This window comes from Pseudochaenichthys georgianus, chromosome 3, assembly GCF_902827115.2.
Source record: "Pseudochaenichthys georgianus chromosome 3, fPseGeo1.2, whole genome shotgun sequence".
NCBI lineage: Eukaryota > Metazoa > Chordata > Actinopteri > Perciformes > Channichthyidae > Pseudochaenichthys > Pseudochaenichthys georgianus.
This window is the reverse complement of record NC_047505.1, coordinates 40,056,326-40,074,605: the sequence shown is the minus strand read 5'-3', so window position 1 is coordinate 40,074,605 and position 18,280 is coordinate 40,056,326. Positions and strand designations below refer to the sequence as shown.

Here is an 18,280-nt window from a genome sequence, read left to right as displayed (position 1 = left end):
AGAGTGTGGGTTGACAGGTGTCTGTGTTGACATTCCCGTTATTGTGGAATAAGGGGAATGCAGAGACAGGCTACAAGTGTCTTAGGTTCAAGCTAGACAACTAATGTCTGGGTTAGTGTTCATGACTTCATGTTTATGTCAATCTCAATGCACACATATTTTCCGTGCTTTCCAATAGTTTAAAATAGTTTTATTCCAAATATCCTGTTCAATACAAACATGCCACTTGTAAAAATTAAATAACATTTCTGTGAACTGATATTAGTTTAGTGAGCTTATTAGAGGATGTTCCCTGAAAGATTGTAAAATGTCAATGAAGATGTCAGACTTAGTATATTTGTTAATAATTACATACAATACATGGAATTTGTGTGTGTGTGTTCCAAGTGAATCTGCGGCCCCCTGGTGGCCAGTACATCAATTATGTGGCCCCCACCACCATCAAAGTTGCCCATCCCTGCTCAACACTTCCACTTGCGTTTGAAACAGTACTGAGGATTACATTCATTTCAACACAATAGCTGTCTTTGTTGTACAACAGCTGTCATGTTATGCATTTTGAGATAATGTTGGGTTAAATCGATCAATGTGTCCTGAAGATGTAAAATGAATGTCATTTCAAGCTGCTAATTTTATTTCTGTTTTAGGAAATTAATGTAAAATGGTCCAACTCCATCACATGCTGATGTAGAAAGTGGTTTTGGAGTCTTGTCTGAGGAAATCTTTTAAATCACTAATATGTGTGTGTGTGTGTGTGTGTGTGTGTGTGTGTGTGTGCGTGTGTGTGTGTGTGTGTGTGTGCATTTACAGATCATTGATGAGGAGGAAACTCAGTTCATGACCAACTGCCCCCCTGCTGTGACAGAGAGCACCCCTCGCAGACGCACCAGCATCCAGGTGTTTTGGACTGCGCCCCCCAGTGGCTCTGGCTGTCTCTCCATTAAGTATGTAAACCACAACTGATGATGTGTTCGCACACTAAGTTGTACACTACACAGTCCTGCTGGAAGACCTCACTTTCAGTTTAACAGGTCCCCAGACACGTTGAACTGTTATTCATTATGTTTTGAGAGGTCCGGTAAAGTGGAGAGTGGGGCTGCACCTTTCTATCGACATTTATTTTGTTGATGTCATTTATTTCCCCCTGCATTACAACTTACAGATTAACGGCCCGTCCACACAGCGGTGTGCGTTGTCGCTTGCCGGCGGGCATGTCTGAAGCTAGACCAACAACCAATCACCTGAATCTCCCGCCCTGGACACACAGCAGCGGTTTGATTGGCTAGAGCTTGTACTGGCATATGAATCGATTGGCTGACACTTCTGTCGAAGTGTCAAAAGTTGAACATTGCTCAACTTTTGCAGCGAGCACCGCGAGAAAAGCTAGGCTTTGCTCCCACAATGCAGTTCGGCGAAGCGTGACGTCAACCCATTCAAAGTGAATGGGCAGAAGCGTTGAAGCTTGAACGCACGTCGCTGTGTGGACGGGCCGTAAGGGAGAAAAAATAACTTTTAGTCTAGAAGAGGGCAGTTTTGATAATTATATTAATAATAATGCATTGTCACTAGCCCACTGCGCCACATCTGCTCCCAATATGATATATTTATGATATGTTGAACTCTTGCTGAATATTTTCAAGCCATACTTTTTCGATACATGTGTTTTGTTTCCACTTTGAAGGAAGCCACAACATTTTGTGTTCTTCAATTTTTGATTATAGAAATATATTATATGGTAGCATGTTTATATCAACAAGCGTAGACTAAATAACAATCTCCCTCCAAATCAAACAGCTCGACAGCGCAACAAGCAACATCTCCCAAAATGATCATCCTGATTTATTGCAAGACTTTTTCATTGGACTTCAATTATTTTAGCTAGGTTTACTTACTAAACTGGAAACTGAGTGAATATTGATAGTGAGAGTTACTTTTCATGCAAGAGAGGATGAAAAAGCCTTTCTTTTCAACTAAATGTTTCTACATTGGTTATCTGCTTATATTCAATCATGTCATACAGTTACATTTAAGTTTTAATTATTTAATCTAAAGTATAAGTGCTCTCTGGGATTTCGAGCTGCGCTACCAGCATAAATCAAATTCCACATGTAGAGTAAATCAGTTTCATTACATCCCTTCCCCCAAGCTAATCAGACTTAAATACAGAATGTCTTGTCAAATTTCCATTCCCACTTGGCTTCATAAACTATTCATTACCTTTATTAGTCATACAGATGATTGACATGGATCAACCCTGCTGCTTTGTGTTCTCTGGGCTTGCTTGGATACAGAAGAGTAGTCATGTTCAGCTGAAGACCGATCATGGTAGAAATCCATTCATTAATCCAGTGCTGTGGGGAAATAATGACGGTACACGAGGTAGAGAGGGACTAAGGACTGTGCGTCACAAGGCCTTTTGATCAATGCATTATTTATCTGCTGTTCCTCAAACAAAGGGAAGATTAAAAGGTTGCATTTCTTATTTAATAATGCAGGTTATAATGTGACAGAAACACATGTTTTTCTATTTGTGACCTTATCTTTCAGGAGTATCTTCATGACTTGCCTTCTCAATAACTTCTGAGATCTCACATAAACTCTCTCACTGTAAAATCCCTTCTTTCTGCTCCTCACTCTCGCCTCTTCTTCTTTTTTATCCGTCTCCTCGTTTTCAACTCCACTGTGGTGTTGTCTTTGTCTTCTCGCAGCACATCATGTCGTACGGTACTTCTGCTGTCCTCATAGAGTCGAGTGGGATGGTGGCAGAATTGTACGGAATTAAGCACAAGGATAGAGCGGCAAAGTTGAAAGTGCGAGTGAGCGCACAGCCTCGAAAGAGATGCATGAAAGTGCTGAAATGTTGATGTAGTAATACTAGGGCACAGACAATAGGGGAGGGAGAATGTGAGAGTTCAAAAGAGAAGCGTCTGAAAGTCATGTTCACAGGGTGGGAGTGGGTATTTTCCGTAGATCTTTCCATCACCTTCTAGCGTAAAGATGACAAGGCTATTGTATGCCTCAGTGCCGCAACAACACCCAAGTCTAAATTAAGTCTAATTAGGAGATTTAACTCCTCCATGTAACTGACAAGTGTGTTTCCCCCCCCTGTAAACAATAAGGAAGGAAATACATACTTAGTACACTCTATGACTGTGTTATGGTGCAGCCTATACCCACAGGGAAACAAGAGTGCTTATTGTGTTGTCTGCACAGAATGAATCATACTAATGTGAAATGTTTGCTAATATTATAGATAATATCAGAGGGGACATTTTCATTAGCACTATAGGCAGGGCTAATATTTGTTTTTAAATTCATGTTGTATCCTAAAAGATATTGGTCAGTGTGTAAAATATCATAGTTATTTAAAAACAACATCTGGCCATGCAATTAGAAGTGTGTGTGTGTGGCATGTGTGTGTGGCATGTGTGTGTGGCATGTGTGTTTCTGTGAAAACGCTTCTGTGACTCAAATGTTGTCCCAAGACTCCCGAGTGGTTTGCTAGAGTATAATTGACGGGCAGTTGCTGTCTTTTAGATGGAAAGACTGAGCTTTGTGGTCTGGTTTTTTCTAAGATTGGTCCGTGATGATAGGGTCAGGCAAGGATGCTCGTTTTAACTCCTGAACTCAGAGCTCTGACTTTGAAAAGCTTACCATCTAATCCAGTTATTTTAAGCTTTCTTATATGCTAAAAACAAATCAGGCCAGGTTTTTTTTTCATAACGGTCCCCGCCACTCTTGTTTTAACAAAATATATATATTTGATATCGCTCAATGTTCTCCTGAGTGTTTTTGTGGAACTTACCCCTGCACTAACAACATCATGCCAAGGGGAACTGAGAGAGGTGTATGTGACAGAGAATAGTAGTGTGTGAAAGTAAGGCTAATGTATATGAGTAAGTGTACAGAATCTGGAAATCAAAGCCTAAATCTACTCAGTGGCATTGCTGATAATACGTCGAAAGGCTACATGGAGTTGCATGTAACTTAAAATACTGTGTTTAAGGCTCTTAGTTCAATAAATCAAGGTTCTGCCAACTGGAAACCACAACATTAAACTGGCTGTGCAACCCAACGCTAGTAAGAGGCACAACAGACACAACTAATCAACCTGAAGAAATCATTAAATGATTGCTTTTTAGTGCTGTCTCCTAATCATTATCTGTTTGTAGTAGGGCTTTTCTACTGCTGATTGGAAATTGTAGATAAGTGACTGCTAAATGCTTTTATTTGATTGGGTCCTTGTAAATGTCCCAATCTCACTTCCACTAATTGTTGTTCACAGTGTTCTCATACACTATCAGATCTCCCTCACAGCAAGTTTTAGAAAAGAGGGATTTTGTCTATCTGTTCAGCCAATTGTTTTCTTAATCAAATGTTTAGCTTTATGTATAATTGGAATGAAAATAACTGGCTTCCATTTTTCTCATTAGGGGGACATCATGATGAAATCAAACATGACCTGCAGTTAAGGGAGTAGAACTCGAGTCAGGAGTTATTATTATTGTCACTCCTTATGGTTGGAGCCAGAGTAAATAACATCTAAATGTAATCTATATATTACAGTCGCCATTGAAGTTGCCCACTATCTTTTATCTTTCCATTTGTGGATAGGAAGACATTTATTTGTCATCCGCCTCTGGCGTGCAATATGGAGGGTAGTGCGATGTGTTCTGATGGGCTGTCTGAGTGAGACAGTGTATCAGTGATTATAATGTCAAAACCACATGCAGTTGTCAAATTCTGTTAATCTCATCAGCACAGCGATAGGACAGATCAAGGAGGATTTAGACAGGCCACTGTAGTCAAGCAGACCCACAGAAATGAAATGTGAATTTGCTTTGTGCAGTACATTTGTGTAGTATCTATAAATAATTCCTTTTTGAAAGTTATGTTTGTAGCAGCAGATACTTAAAATAGTAATCTTAATCTCTGGCTGTAGATCTGCACATAGAACAAAAATAATAATTAATTTATCTTATTTTACAGATATTCAAGTAGTTGGAGACATAACCAAAGAAAGATAAACTCTATCTTGCCCTTTTTCTTCTCTCTCACTCTCCTTCCTTTCAGCCTTTACTCTAGTCTCTTTTTTTAAGCTCTCAAGAATGCATATTCACTCCCTCCCTCCCACACACACATTCAAATCAGTGCACTTCTAGGGTGATTGGGATCGGTGGTGGTGTGGATCTGGCAAAGTGAGATAGAATTTAAATTGGATGTTAAATAAGCATTACTCTGCCTCACTGCTTGCCCACTTTCCTGGACCGGCTAGACAATCAAGCAGAGTGTGCTCCTCTCTCTCAGGAAGATATGTGAAATTGGGGTGAGATTGAATTAAAGTGTGAACAATTAGAGATGTGCTGCTGGTGTCGCTTACCTTCAATCATTTCATCCACGTTATGAGAGTCCGTTTTGGCTAAATCATGCTTGATCTTTCACACACACCATCATGATCTCTGAGATACACCATTATACTCATAGTATGCATGAGAGAAAGAATGATGATGATGAGAATAAAAGTGTGTGTGGATGAGGTTAATGTGTATAAGACCAAGTGACTGAAGTGTCAATGTACTGTATGTGAAAGAATAAATGATGTTTGTTTCTGTGATTTTCTGCAATACGGAACAATGTTGCATGAGTTGGAGAATAGTAGCATGTTGAAGTGATTAACAAAAAGGGTTATTTAACTCAAGATGGTTTGAGGACGAATACTTATCCTTAGATTTTCTATGAGGGATAAAAAGAACAGAGTTTTCAGTTTATTTTTCTTTCTCATCTTCTTGGTATAAACGCCTGCAAGAAAATGATATTTCACTATGTGTATCAATTTGATGTATGTACTATCATTCTGTTCTCTGAATGTAGTGGTGTATGTAAGACAGTATTGATGAGGGTTATCACGAGACAGAGTATGAGACCTTATTGTGTCATTTATGACCTGAACACCCTCTCATCCCGAGGCAGACCTGCCATCAGGTTCCTGCTCTCAGTGAGCAGGATGTGACCTGACTCGAACATGTTCGTTTGAAATGGAAGACTTCCAATGATTACCTCTTGTTTCCTCCATTTTTTTTTTAGAAGAATGACCTTTTGCTCTTTGATCCTTGGTTATTTTAGTTGTTGGTAGATATCGCTCACACACAAGGCTTACACTCAAACTGTAATGTAAGCTTAAAAATGATAAAAGAATAGACAATGTGATGTTAGCATACTTGTGAGTAAACGTAACATTAAAAGTTAGAGAGTTTCCGGATCCAAATACATGCATTGAGGTCCATTGATATTTAAAAAAATGGTATGTTTTTGTACATTTGTAGTTAGGGTATTAATAGGTATTTTAAAGGCCAACTTGAAGAAATGTAAAGGGTCCAGTAATGTAAACAGTTGATTCATATCAGCAAATGACTCTATACAATTGTGAATTAAGTTTTGTGAGGTTTAACACATTTTTCTGGTGAATGAATATCAGATTTCTCTCATTATCTAGGTTGATATATTTTCTCACAGTGAGGATCTGGTTCTGGGATCGCCTCAGCTGAATGGAGCACAGCTCAGCTTAGTTTGATACCCCAGAATAAATGCTATCGAAACAGTCCAGCTGGACAGGGTCCATCTGGATCAGACCTTAACCCCCCCAGCACCTCCATCCAGCATCTCATTGTTGGGCTTTATCCCCATGGAAACCTGCCTGCAGCCAAGGCTGGTGTTTGTGAGGAAGTTAAATGCCTGAAGGCTTGTTTTCTCTTGTTGTTTTCTCAAGTCTGTTGGCCTCTGAAAAGACTAGTTTGAGGCTGATTTGCATGTCAAGGCCCCTCTCAGACCTGTGTCCTCCACCACCGGGTAGAACAAGCCTCTCAGACAGCTCAATCTACAGCACTCCCCTCTGCCAGGCCTCACATTTTGAGGAGCGTTAATGTCGGCCTGTCAATCAGTTCTTATCGACGCAGCCTACTATATAGTATGCCTGTGCATTTCTGCAAATGTTTCTTACAAAGTGCCATAGGGTCTCTTAAATGCAGACATTTCTAGTTTAGTTGATGTCTTACTTTCTTTAGCCTTTCAGCCTCTCATTTTGATGTACTTGTACTTGCTGATGCATACTTTTTGTGGTCTTTGTATGATGCATTGAATGCCTGGGTCTGAAAGACAGCTTGATTTAGCAATTTCCCTGTGGGCTTTGATACCTGCTTTTAGAAGTGAGGAAAATGATTATGAATAACTCTGCACCTGTTCCACCTGCTACATTCACTGTTCACATCTTAAAAGCCAAGCATTTCCACATTCGCTGCTGCCAGTTGTCTGGTCTTTATTTTTAAAACCTCACAGTGCCTCGAACATTTTCATTATCTTTTCCTGTTGTCACTCATAGTTTTGCCCCTTCTGCTTGCTTTTGAACTGGCCCTGGCAAAAATGACTTCTCATTGCCATTTATCTATTTTGTTCTCTGTGCAGGGCGAGCATTGTGCAGAAGAGGATCATCTATTTCCAGGATGAAGGCTCTCTCACAAAGCGAATGTGTGAGAAAGGTAGGCTTCTTTTATTGACATGGAATAAATAATTTACCATACTTTTTTTTTTTCCTTCAATCTCCCTGCTGTTACCCATTTCCCTTCCCACTTACAGTCTCCTTTTGTCTTTCTCTTACTCGATTGTCCATTTTGATGCAGGAGCAGTCCTCTCTGTCGTTATGCTCCGGCATGTGAATGATTGTAAATGAGTGTGACCCCCTGACTGTGCATGACATTGGATGTCACACTGCAACAGATAAAAAGAACCATGCTGCACATCCTCCCTATTTCTCATGCCGTCTCTCTTTTCCTCCTTTCGGCTCCCCTCTTCTTAAACCACCCATCTCCTATATGATGGGCACAACTCTCATCTACTAATGAGCAATTTCTCCATCTCACAGTCTTCTGTATTTCTCTCTGGCTCTTTTACTTTCCCCATCATTACTGTACAGAATCCCTGTATGGAGACGTTACAGAGAAACCTCTGCTCAACTGTTGTGCCTGTGGAACAGCAAAGTACAGAGTCACCTTCTTCGGGAACTGGTCAGAAAAGAGTCATCCAAAAGACTACCCACGTAAGCACAAACTCCAACGCTTTTTGTCATCTGACCTCAGCTCCATCACACATTCACATTCTGCTCAAATTCTATTTTTTTTTTGCTAAAGACTTTAACTCACAATGAATTGATCATGCTAATAAATGTTTCTAAGTTATAGTTTATTCCATAGATTGGCATGTGACAGACCCCCATTGCTCTCTCAAAAGCAACACCATTCCACTTTGAAATCCCTTTATTATGATGAGCATAGGTCTTGCAGTTAATTCTCAGCTGATCACACAAATGTTGTTCTACTGCTATAACTACTGACTAGCCCACCACATCTGCAGCTAATATGAGACCTTGAAAAATGCACTCTTTACTTCCCTTTGCTAGCCTTTGTTAAAAAAAACATATTGCACAGCCGTGAAGAAATGGTTTTTCCTTTTTAAAAGTGAAAGTACACCCATTTTTTAAAGACCTTTGATATGAAAGGTGAGGATTGGGGTCAGTGCCACAGACTGGTAAGGAAAGTTTTGAGACATGGACTAAAACGTAGGGAGTTTTGGTCTTTTAATAGGATTTGTTGACAGTTACAATATTGGTAGCCTTATCATTTAATCTTATAGATACACTGTACCCCAGAAAGAAATCAGGATATGTGTCTGACACATTGGCTAGTTCAGCCTCGGTACGTGGCTCTCAATAGTGATGTGTGTGGTTTGTTACAGTATGCTGCTGTGGTTGGGTGCGTGTATATAACCTTGAACCACACTATCAGGATGTGAATGGTCTTAAGGATTACACTGGCTCTCTTGTCTAAGTCAGGCGCTCGCCGGTCAGATCAATATACTGATTAGAGTGGAATAAGATAAACCCTGAGATTGAAAGGAGCCTTAATTTACTGTCTTAAGGAGGGAGTAGTTGGTGTGTGACTCACACACAGACACACAGACACACACACACACACAGACACACACCTCACAGATAGATCAACCTTAAAGAGGATAGGGAAAGCTGCGCGGTGTCGGTTTCCTCTCTCCTCTCCACTCTTAGGATGTTACAGTTTGATTTCTCCTTGCACAAAGTCATATCCTAGATAGCCAGTTTTTATTATTCCAGACAAACAATTCACTATAAAACAGGCCAACTAGACTTTTTCTTTTTTTACTGCCAACATGATAACCTTGACAGTTTTTTATGTTCTTTCTCCCTTGTGTCCCCATTTTAAGTCATGCAACAATGCATGGCAATTCAACCCATGCGCCAGCAGCTGCTCGGAAACTGGGAACACATTTGTTTTAAGGGAGTTGTAGGAGATAGAGAAACGGAAAGAGAGAGAGAGAGAGAGTTTACAATTCATGTATGGACCAAATAAAGAAGAACCCTATCATAGACCATTTTCTCTTACACAAGGGAAGCAATATATTGAAGTTCAGAATGAAAACATTTATATCAAAACAACAGCTGCCTTCCATCTCCTGTAAACATAGTCAACCCAACACCTTCCTCCCCTTGAAGAAATATATAGTGGTTTCATATGGTTTTATATGCACTCACAAACAAAAGTAGTAGTTGCGGACATACGGTACATCCATGTTTATAGCTTATGAAAAACATTTCAGCATATTAAAATTCAGAAACCAGCCACAACACTGACCACAAGCACTATTCCCAACTAAAACTGCATTAAAAGGAGGAGATGGGCTTCAAGTTTTACCCACCTTTGAAATAATCTAATACAGCCTCAACCTTAGGCAAAAGAACGAGATGATGGATATAAAACTGTGAACCAAAGGCATCATTTAAAAGAAATGTATGTTTTTGCAATGACTCCCTGCCTGCCAGGGCCAGACATTTATGGAAGCTTGGGTCCCAGATGGCCTTAGAATTTAATAAAGGGCTATGATGACAAACTCATATGATAGGTTAACTCATATTTTTCAATAACCTTGACAGTCAATACAAAAAATCGACTTACCGCTGCTTCAATACTTGAAAATAATATAATATATAATTAGTTTTTTATCCTGGTCCTACTTTTTTACACTACAAACATCCAAAACTCTTCAACTCACTTTAAGCATGTTGACACTGTCTCCTAATGCACATACTAAACATTAAGGTAGCAGGACTCAGGATGTATTTTGATATTCTCTAATAACCTTCCCTCAGTTCATTTTTCAGGTTGGAGCTCTCAAGGTGCTGGCAGATAAATGGAACGCACTTGGAGCACAAACGCATTTAACAAACTCTTTGGCAGCAATAACAAAAAAAGGGCACCTTTCATTGATAAAAACACATCCAGATCAGGCCCTAAGAGATGCTAGAGCATTACTAGTCCTAGTTCCTCCGGCAGGTAGAATCATGGTCATCATTAGTCATTAACCGGTAAACCAGTTGAGTAGAAGACTATTTAAACTTGCAGTAAAGCAACAGTCTAAAAGAATCAGAAAGGACAGGTCATTATAAGGCACTAGCAGAAATAATGCTACAATGGGAAAACATCTTCCCATTTATTCAACTTTCTTTTAGAAAACTCTTCATCACATAATTATCAATAAGTGTGTACTAGACTTATTTATTAACCATGTGAAAATGGTATTTACAGATAATGCATTAATAATCATAGACGGTGAAAAAAGTCAGAGGTAATTCAGTACAAAGTAGGAAGTTGGTCAAGTTTAAGGATGCCTTTTATCAAAATGTGTTGCTCACTAAGTACATCGGCCCTCATGGACCTCTAGTCCTATGATAACTTGTACAATAATCCCTCTGGGGACACATATCATCCATCTATCTATAATTACAAACATATCTACTTAGATCTCACAAAAATACATGTTCAAGTCGTGACAAATAAAAGTGGTCGTGCATACATTTTAGCCATGCCTGCAATGTCCTATGAAGAACTGTTTACGTTTCCACAATCTATTATTACAGGGATACTGCAAACACAGAGATTAGATTATCAGAGTGATTCATCTTTGTTCAGACTCACACTGGAAACCAGCAGAAGGCAAAAAGGGTGACTTACACAACTGCAATGTAAGGGCTCTATTTCGGGCATACAGATTAGAGGAAGAGTTATCACCTATTTGAGGGATCCTCACCTTGACCAGATAAGCGGTAACAGTGTTCAGACGCATGGACAAATTGGGCATGTAAAGATAATACTAATTATCTTTCAGCTTGGTTAGGACCTATCGTAAGCAAGTGAAGTTTATATCTTGAAAACCGGGGATGGCAGACCCATCAGGACACAAACATTCCATGTTGATGGTGCTGTAAAATCACCATAGTGCTCTCAGGTTGATGTAGCTATGTGTCATTTCAGTCTTTGTATAAAACAACATACAAGATAGAGGGATAATATGGCTGTCGGGGTGGGGGGAGAATATAAAACAATATGTGCTGTTGAGGTAGACATATCAGACCACTGAGACGCACAGTAAGAGTAGTATGGATACCGCAAAATGACCCATAATTATCAAGACTATGTGCAGCTGTAATCCACGCGTTGTTATGCCTTACACAAAAGACCTGAGGCTAAAGTTTGCTTCAGCCTGTGCAATAACTTCTGATGGATCATCATATATACTACCTCTGCTAAAATGTGTTTGCGTAAAGGTAAAGTGCATGTACAGAACCACTTTTCCTTTTTTCTATAATGAGCGATAGAGATAGAGGGGATTGAAGGATTATGAGGGAGCATAACATTCAGGTTATACACTGTAGGTGTAGGTCTGAGCATCAAGGAGTCATTTTTTAACTGAAATAACCATACATATGATCTACCAAAAGGGTTTGGGTCTGTCAATGAACAGAATAAGGTACCAAACTGATCATCATGGGAAACTATACACCTGCTAATTCAATCTTTTTAGGTAAGATTTTACAATAACAACAACAATGTAATAAGTCACCAGGGAACACCAGGGTGTTTCTTTAATCATTCAAACCGCATAAAATAAATATATACATGCACAAAAATGTTAATTTGAGAAAATCACAAAGAACACTTTAGTCCCAAGGCTGTTGAATTCATCATTTTACATTTAATACTATGTATTTATTCAATACTCAAAGGAACATATAAAGGTAAGTGATCATTAGGTATTGAAGAATTAATGACAGACTACTTAGATATTAATTTGATAGACAACTTTGTGAACGGATGGGATGTTTAATAATAACTAATATGATGTTTTAACATATTTTTTCACCAGGTCGTGCCAATCACTGGTCAGCCCTCATTGGTGCCTCGCACTCTAAGGATTATGTGCTGTGGGAATACGGTGGCTTTTCTAGTGATGGAGTTAAACAGGTGGCTGAGCTGGGATCCCCCGTCAAAATGGAGGAGGAGATCAGACAAAAGGTAAGAATCTCCACCACTGGGAGATGACTGAATGTACATGTTGTGTATGAAGTACAATTGAAAAGACAAGAACATGGATACACATAAAACATTTTTTCAAGTGTGCTCGAGTGTGTGCACACTTGAGTTAGGCATTGGATGACTTGCTTTGACATCGTTGTCCAGATTGATTAGTGCTTCAAAGCATCTAGTTTATTCTTAGCCTGCCTCTACTTCTACTGTGCACACTTAACCAATACACAGGATCTGGGATGTAACTCTGTAGGACCTCGTTTGGATGATAAAAGAAAAGTTTAGAAGTCAATATCTATTTTTGTTGTGTGAGGCCAATTATAAATATAATACCTAAAAGGCTCAGTATTCAAGTCTTGCATATCAGTTCATCTTTAATCAGACATGACATGACCCTCTTGGTGCTCATGAGGTGCTTTGGAAGTAGCATCCACAGGAAGTAGCTGTCACTTCCCTCATTAACCGTGTTAATTAGTAATCGATTCTAATGTTGAGCTACGTCTCCTCTACTGTGCCCAAGGGAAATGTTTGTTATTTATATATATATATATATATATATATAAATATATTCTCTTTCCTTGGTGGGAAAGAACATTGTTATTTCTACAAACAGCATGGGGTTTCTTTCCATTTTTCCTTCTTCTCCATGACTGCCTCTCTCACCCTCAGTATGACCCGTGCTGGCAGAGCAGATGGTCCAGCAGAGTGCTTATTGCAGGCTAATATTGAAGACCTGGAGTCACAGCAGATAATGAGTGCATAGTGTGAGCAATGGGGTCTCTGTGTCATTGCTGCCTTCCCACTGCTAATACAGCACACTCTTTTGTTGTATTTTTCCCATCTCTCTGCCTGGATCATTTGAAGTGGTAGCTCTAAGATAAGAGGTGAGTGTGCAGTGGAACTGGATTTGATGGACCAGATTGTCAGATGTGTCAGATTGTGCGCTGAAAAAATACCAATTGTCTTAGTCATTAGTGATTGAATGTTCTTGTGTTTGCAGTTAAATAACAATTATTTCTGGAGCACATGAATGTTAATTAATGTAATCACACCATTGATTATGTAGTACCCAAAGATTGAGTAGTATAAACCAAGGGCCAACCTTCTTGCTTTTTCTATAGGTGCGTTTAAAATGAGGTTCAAGACAAAACACAATTATATTGTACTATATATGGACAATAGAAATGTTGTTAATAACAGCAGAAAGTGAGTCATTTTCCTCAGCACCTGCGATCATATCATCGCCAGATGTGGTGTGGCTCAACCTGTGATTGTTGAGAATAATTGCTCAATATTGAAGTGGCACTGGCAGACACATGAATAGAGGCTGATGATTACACAGGCGATCAATAAAAACCCTGATTAGTCTGATACTAGAAAGCTGCATGCTATTCTTCACTGCCTGAATAAATTCAATGAGAAATCATCCTTTTTCAAACTCTGTAGTGTACACGGCTTGAGTAGAACCATTTATAGCTGTGTGTTACAAATGAGTGTTTGTTAGAGGACATACAATACCATCCGATGTTAATTAGTGTGGTCTATACAGTTTGGAGAAAATCATACAAAGATTTTTGACCATCTTTGCTTTTTATCTTTGCTTTTAAATGAGTGTTTTTAAATGTCATTTTATATCATTCCTTTTAAATTAGTGTTTTTAGATATCCTTTTATAATATGTTTCTTAATGCTCTTGATGTCTTTCATTTTTGTAAAGCACTTTGAATTGCCTTGTGTTGAAAGGTGCTATATAAATAAACTTGCCTTGTCTACATACATTAGAATCAACATGCTAGGGTTTGGTGAATGTTGTTTCACAACATATCTACACCGTGATATTTTTCGATACATAAACATCAGTAATGTGAACATGATGAAAAAGACAAGCTTGGTAAAAACTGTTTGATGTTTGAAAAGTGACATCACTACAAAACCAGCAAAATGCCAAATTGACCAAATCCTAAATCCAAGATGATCACGAGACCCAAAAGACAATATCGATATTATATCAGCATAAAGCTCAGCCTTAACGTTTGATCTGTGATTGTTCTGAGACTTGTCATGTAATTTTGCTAAAACATGACATATAGATGTTAATATTTGATGTCTGATAGCTGTAAGCTTAGACATATTTTGTTTCCTGAGACAACTAGCACACACATTCAGTGTATTCACCTTCATACAACTTAGGCAACACATAGTCTGTCAATGCCCTTGAGGTAAGGAGGCTGGGTGCACTCTTTTGAGCCGTGCAGTGCTTCTTGGTAAACGCTGACACAAACAGAAAGCTGATTCTCTTTTGTGTCAGGTGGGCCATCAGAGGGAGCAGCTACCGATGAATTCAAAATTGATATTCATAGCCAGGCTCCACTCCAGCTAAGGGGGTGAACTGATCACAGTGTTCATACAAAGTTTCATTTGCAGAGTTAAGCAGTCATGCAGGCTGTGAAAACATGTGTCCAAACACATACATAGAGAGCCTTCTTTATCTTTTTCACGTCAATTCAGAGTGTGATGGGTTTATTTTATATCTGAGTTTGTTACCCTTTCAGAGCTTGGACTGCACAATTTGTTTTGCTGTTGCTGCTCATCAGGGGCCTCATTCATAAAGGGATATACGCTCAAAAAATGGTGTACGCCAGTTTCTACGCAATGTTTGCGATTTATAAAATACTAACTTGACGGGAAAATCTGCGGTCCTCCACGCAAACTCTAACCCATGCGTACACACTAAGCACAACAACGGGAGAGACGATCAATCAATCAATCAATCAATGTTTATTTATATAGCCCAATATCACAAATGTTACATTTGTCTCAGTGGTCTTCACAGTGTGTACAGAATATCAGTATGACAATACGACACCCTCTGTCCTTAGACCCTCACATCGTACAGTACAAGGAAAAACTTCCGAAGAAAACCCACAGTTTAAAGGGGAAAATGGGAGAAACCTCAGGGAGAGCAACAGAGGAGGGATCCCTCTCCCAGGACGGACAGACGTGCAATAGATGCCGTGTGTAAATTGAAAAGATAATACATTTGCAACATAGGTAGTCCAAATGTTTGGAAATGCATTTGTGTATAATAGGAAGATGAATCCACGATGATATCCATCCAGGACCGATGATCCAGGACCACAGCCACGACTCGCGATCCAGGGCTCGCGATCCAGGACACAGGACCGCAGGACCGCAGGATCATCCATGACTCCGGATCCCGGCGTATATAGACACCAAAAAGAAAGAAATTTGGGGAAGCTGGGTTAATCGGAACATGAGTACACAGGTATAGACAGAGAGAAGGAAGAAGTAAGATGTCCCCCGACAAACTAAGCCTATATCAGAAAAACTAGGGGCTGAATCTAATCAGCCCTAACTATAAGCTTTATCAAAAAGGAAGGTCTTAAGCGCACTCTTAAAAACGGATAGGGTGTCTGTCGCCCGAACACAAACTGGAAGCTGATTCCACAAATGTGGAGCTTGATAAGAAAAGGCTCTGGCTCCCATTGTACTTTTAGAGATTCTAGGAACAGCCAACAACCCTGCATTCTTGGAACGCAATGCCCTAGTAGGACAGTAGGGTAAGACGAGAAACTGCGACGCCGTTGGCAGAAGGAAGAATGGAGAGACATGTGTGGAAATAATACCATAAATAAAATGTTACCTCATTTATCATATATGAAGAATTCATTTTCACACATTGATTAAAGCCAATCTGAAAATGATTTAACAAACGCCTGTTTGAGACTCCTCAGTGCACACAAAAACATAACTTGGAGAAATAAATAAATACGGAAATGTTATTGATCACCCCTCGAATATGTTCTCTTGTTAAGAAATGTATTCTCATAAATGATGCGGTAAACAGAAGGACATAATTACTTTAAACTGACGCCCTTTTGCTTTTCTATAGGTTGTAGATACGAGCATGGTTTTATATACTATCATGTTTAATCATGTTTTGTGCCGTTCGCCAATAGCCTACTTGATAAGTCACCCGTAAAACACAGGAGGTATGGAAACTAAGAACACCATATGTGGTCAATTGTACAGCTAATATAACACAACACATTAGTTGTATTTCCTTTAGTGGATTATGTTATATAGTTGCTGATCGACAACTGGAACACAAACCACCAGTGCTTGAATTGGAATAAAAAAGGTGCCAGTACTCTAAATAAGCAACTGTTTCAAATCAATTTATTTATACCCAAAAACAAGTATTTGGCTCAAAGTCATAGTATATCCTATAATGCTGGTGGGTTTGTCTCTTTACTGTATATTTTAGAAAGGCTCACTGTACTTAAACAAAATGACTCAGGGTGCATCTGAGATTAGAGGGGGTGCAGTGGTAAAGTTCTATTTTTATAAGTGGGGAGTAGACCTGACACCCTCTAGGGGGGTCCGGGGGCATGCTCCCCCGAGAAGATTTGTTTTTAAATATTGAAGTTAGATGCATCAATCTGGTGCACTTTGAGAGCAAAATTAAGAGATATATGGATACCTCTCAACATCCATATGAAACAACTGTAAACAGATTTACTTTTTATTTATGGATATAAAAGAAAGTAAAGCCTGACTCCTACTGGTGGCTGGTTAAATGACTCCTCGTCCCTGAGTACACTCACCATCTTTCAGCAGGAAAGGAGAGAGGGAATCCTTGTCCGGTGACAACCGCTGTCTTTTCGCACTATTATTAAGCCACGCTAACATTTTCGAAATGCTAACGGTATGTGATGTCTTTTCTGCTCTAGTCTATCGCTGCGGCGCGTCATAGGTACGATGGGCATATTTGTTGTCATGCGTCAATCAGGGCTGGACTGGGACAATAAGTCAGGCCGGGAATTATACACCCAGCCAGGCCACTACCAGTTTTTTGTGCCATTTTGCTGGATTTATTTGTAAATATTTACAGCGTTGCTGCCCATAGTGATAGCCCTCTAGTTTAAATCTACTACCCAAAAATAAACATATGGAGATGGGTTACTATTTAAAAAAATATGCAAATCTATTTAGGAACCTGTCCATGTGAACATATTTTAACTGGGGATGGACCTCAAATCCTATAGGGGGGTCCGGGGGCATGCTCCCCCACTTTTTTTAAATGTTGGACTTAAATGCATCAATCTGGTGCATTTTGAGGGGGAAATAAAGAGACTACACCCATATGAAACAGAACTGTATACATTTAAATAATCATAACATCATTAGTACATGGCCATAACCAATAACATACCATATCCAATCATCTTAACGTCAAGGTCTTAACGTTTCATTTACAAATGCGCGTTCCCGTGACATTTCATGATGGGGGTGCATCATTTGACACAACACCGGCACCTTGCCGGTACTCAGTAAGAAGTGCCCGTACCACATGGGTAAAAATCAGAAGTGCCGGTACTGCATACCGGTGAGTACCGGCCCAATTCAAGCACTGCAAACCACCAAATACAAACAAATAATTCAGATCCAGTCGTCATGACTCCACTCCGGAGGGATTCCCCGATCATTTCTTACAGTTTCTCATCAAGGGGGGGGTTGTACAAACACACTGCCTGAGGAAGCTTAGGCTATGTGTATTTTTTTGTCATTAACCTTTTTTGGACCACTTATTTATTATATGTTGGTGGCGATCCGACCTCCATGCTGCTACTCTGGTTCAAACTGCATCCACCAAACAATATGATTTATCTCAACCTCCCCAAAATAACCTAAGGCAAATAATTGCAAGTCTCTTCGGTGGCATGTCACAAAACGAGATGCATTGTGGGACATGTAGTTTATGGGCAACCAGCTTCTGTAAAGTGGCATGTAACCGTATAATAAACGTATTATATT

At 39.4% G+C, this 18,280-nt stretch overlaps 1 protein-coding gene across 2 annotated transcripts in view; it reads left to right on the top strand.

Annotated features, from left to right (window-relative positions):
• spon1a (spondin 1a) overlaps positions 1-18,280 on the top strand; it is a 115,490-nt gene that overhangs the window by 12,654 nt on the left and 84,556 nt on the right. For both annotated transcript variants that reach the window (XM_034076741.1, XM_034076738.2), the window contains exons 3-6: positions 811-944; positions 7,459-7,532; positions 7,967-8,089; positions 12,283-12,431. In XM_034076741.1, coding sequence (XP_033932632.1) covers positions 811-944; positions 7,459-7,532; positions 7,967-8,089; positions 12,283-12,431 — 480 coding nt within the window. The remainder of the gene's footprint in view (positions 1-810; positions 945-7,458; positions 7,533-7,966; positions 8,090-12,282; positions 12,432-18,280) is intronic.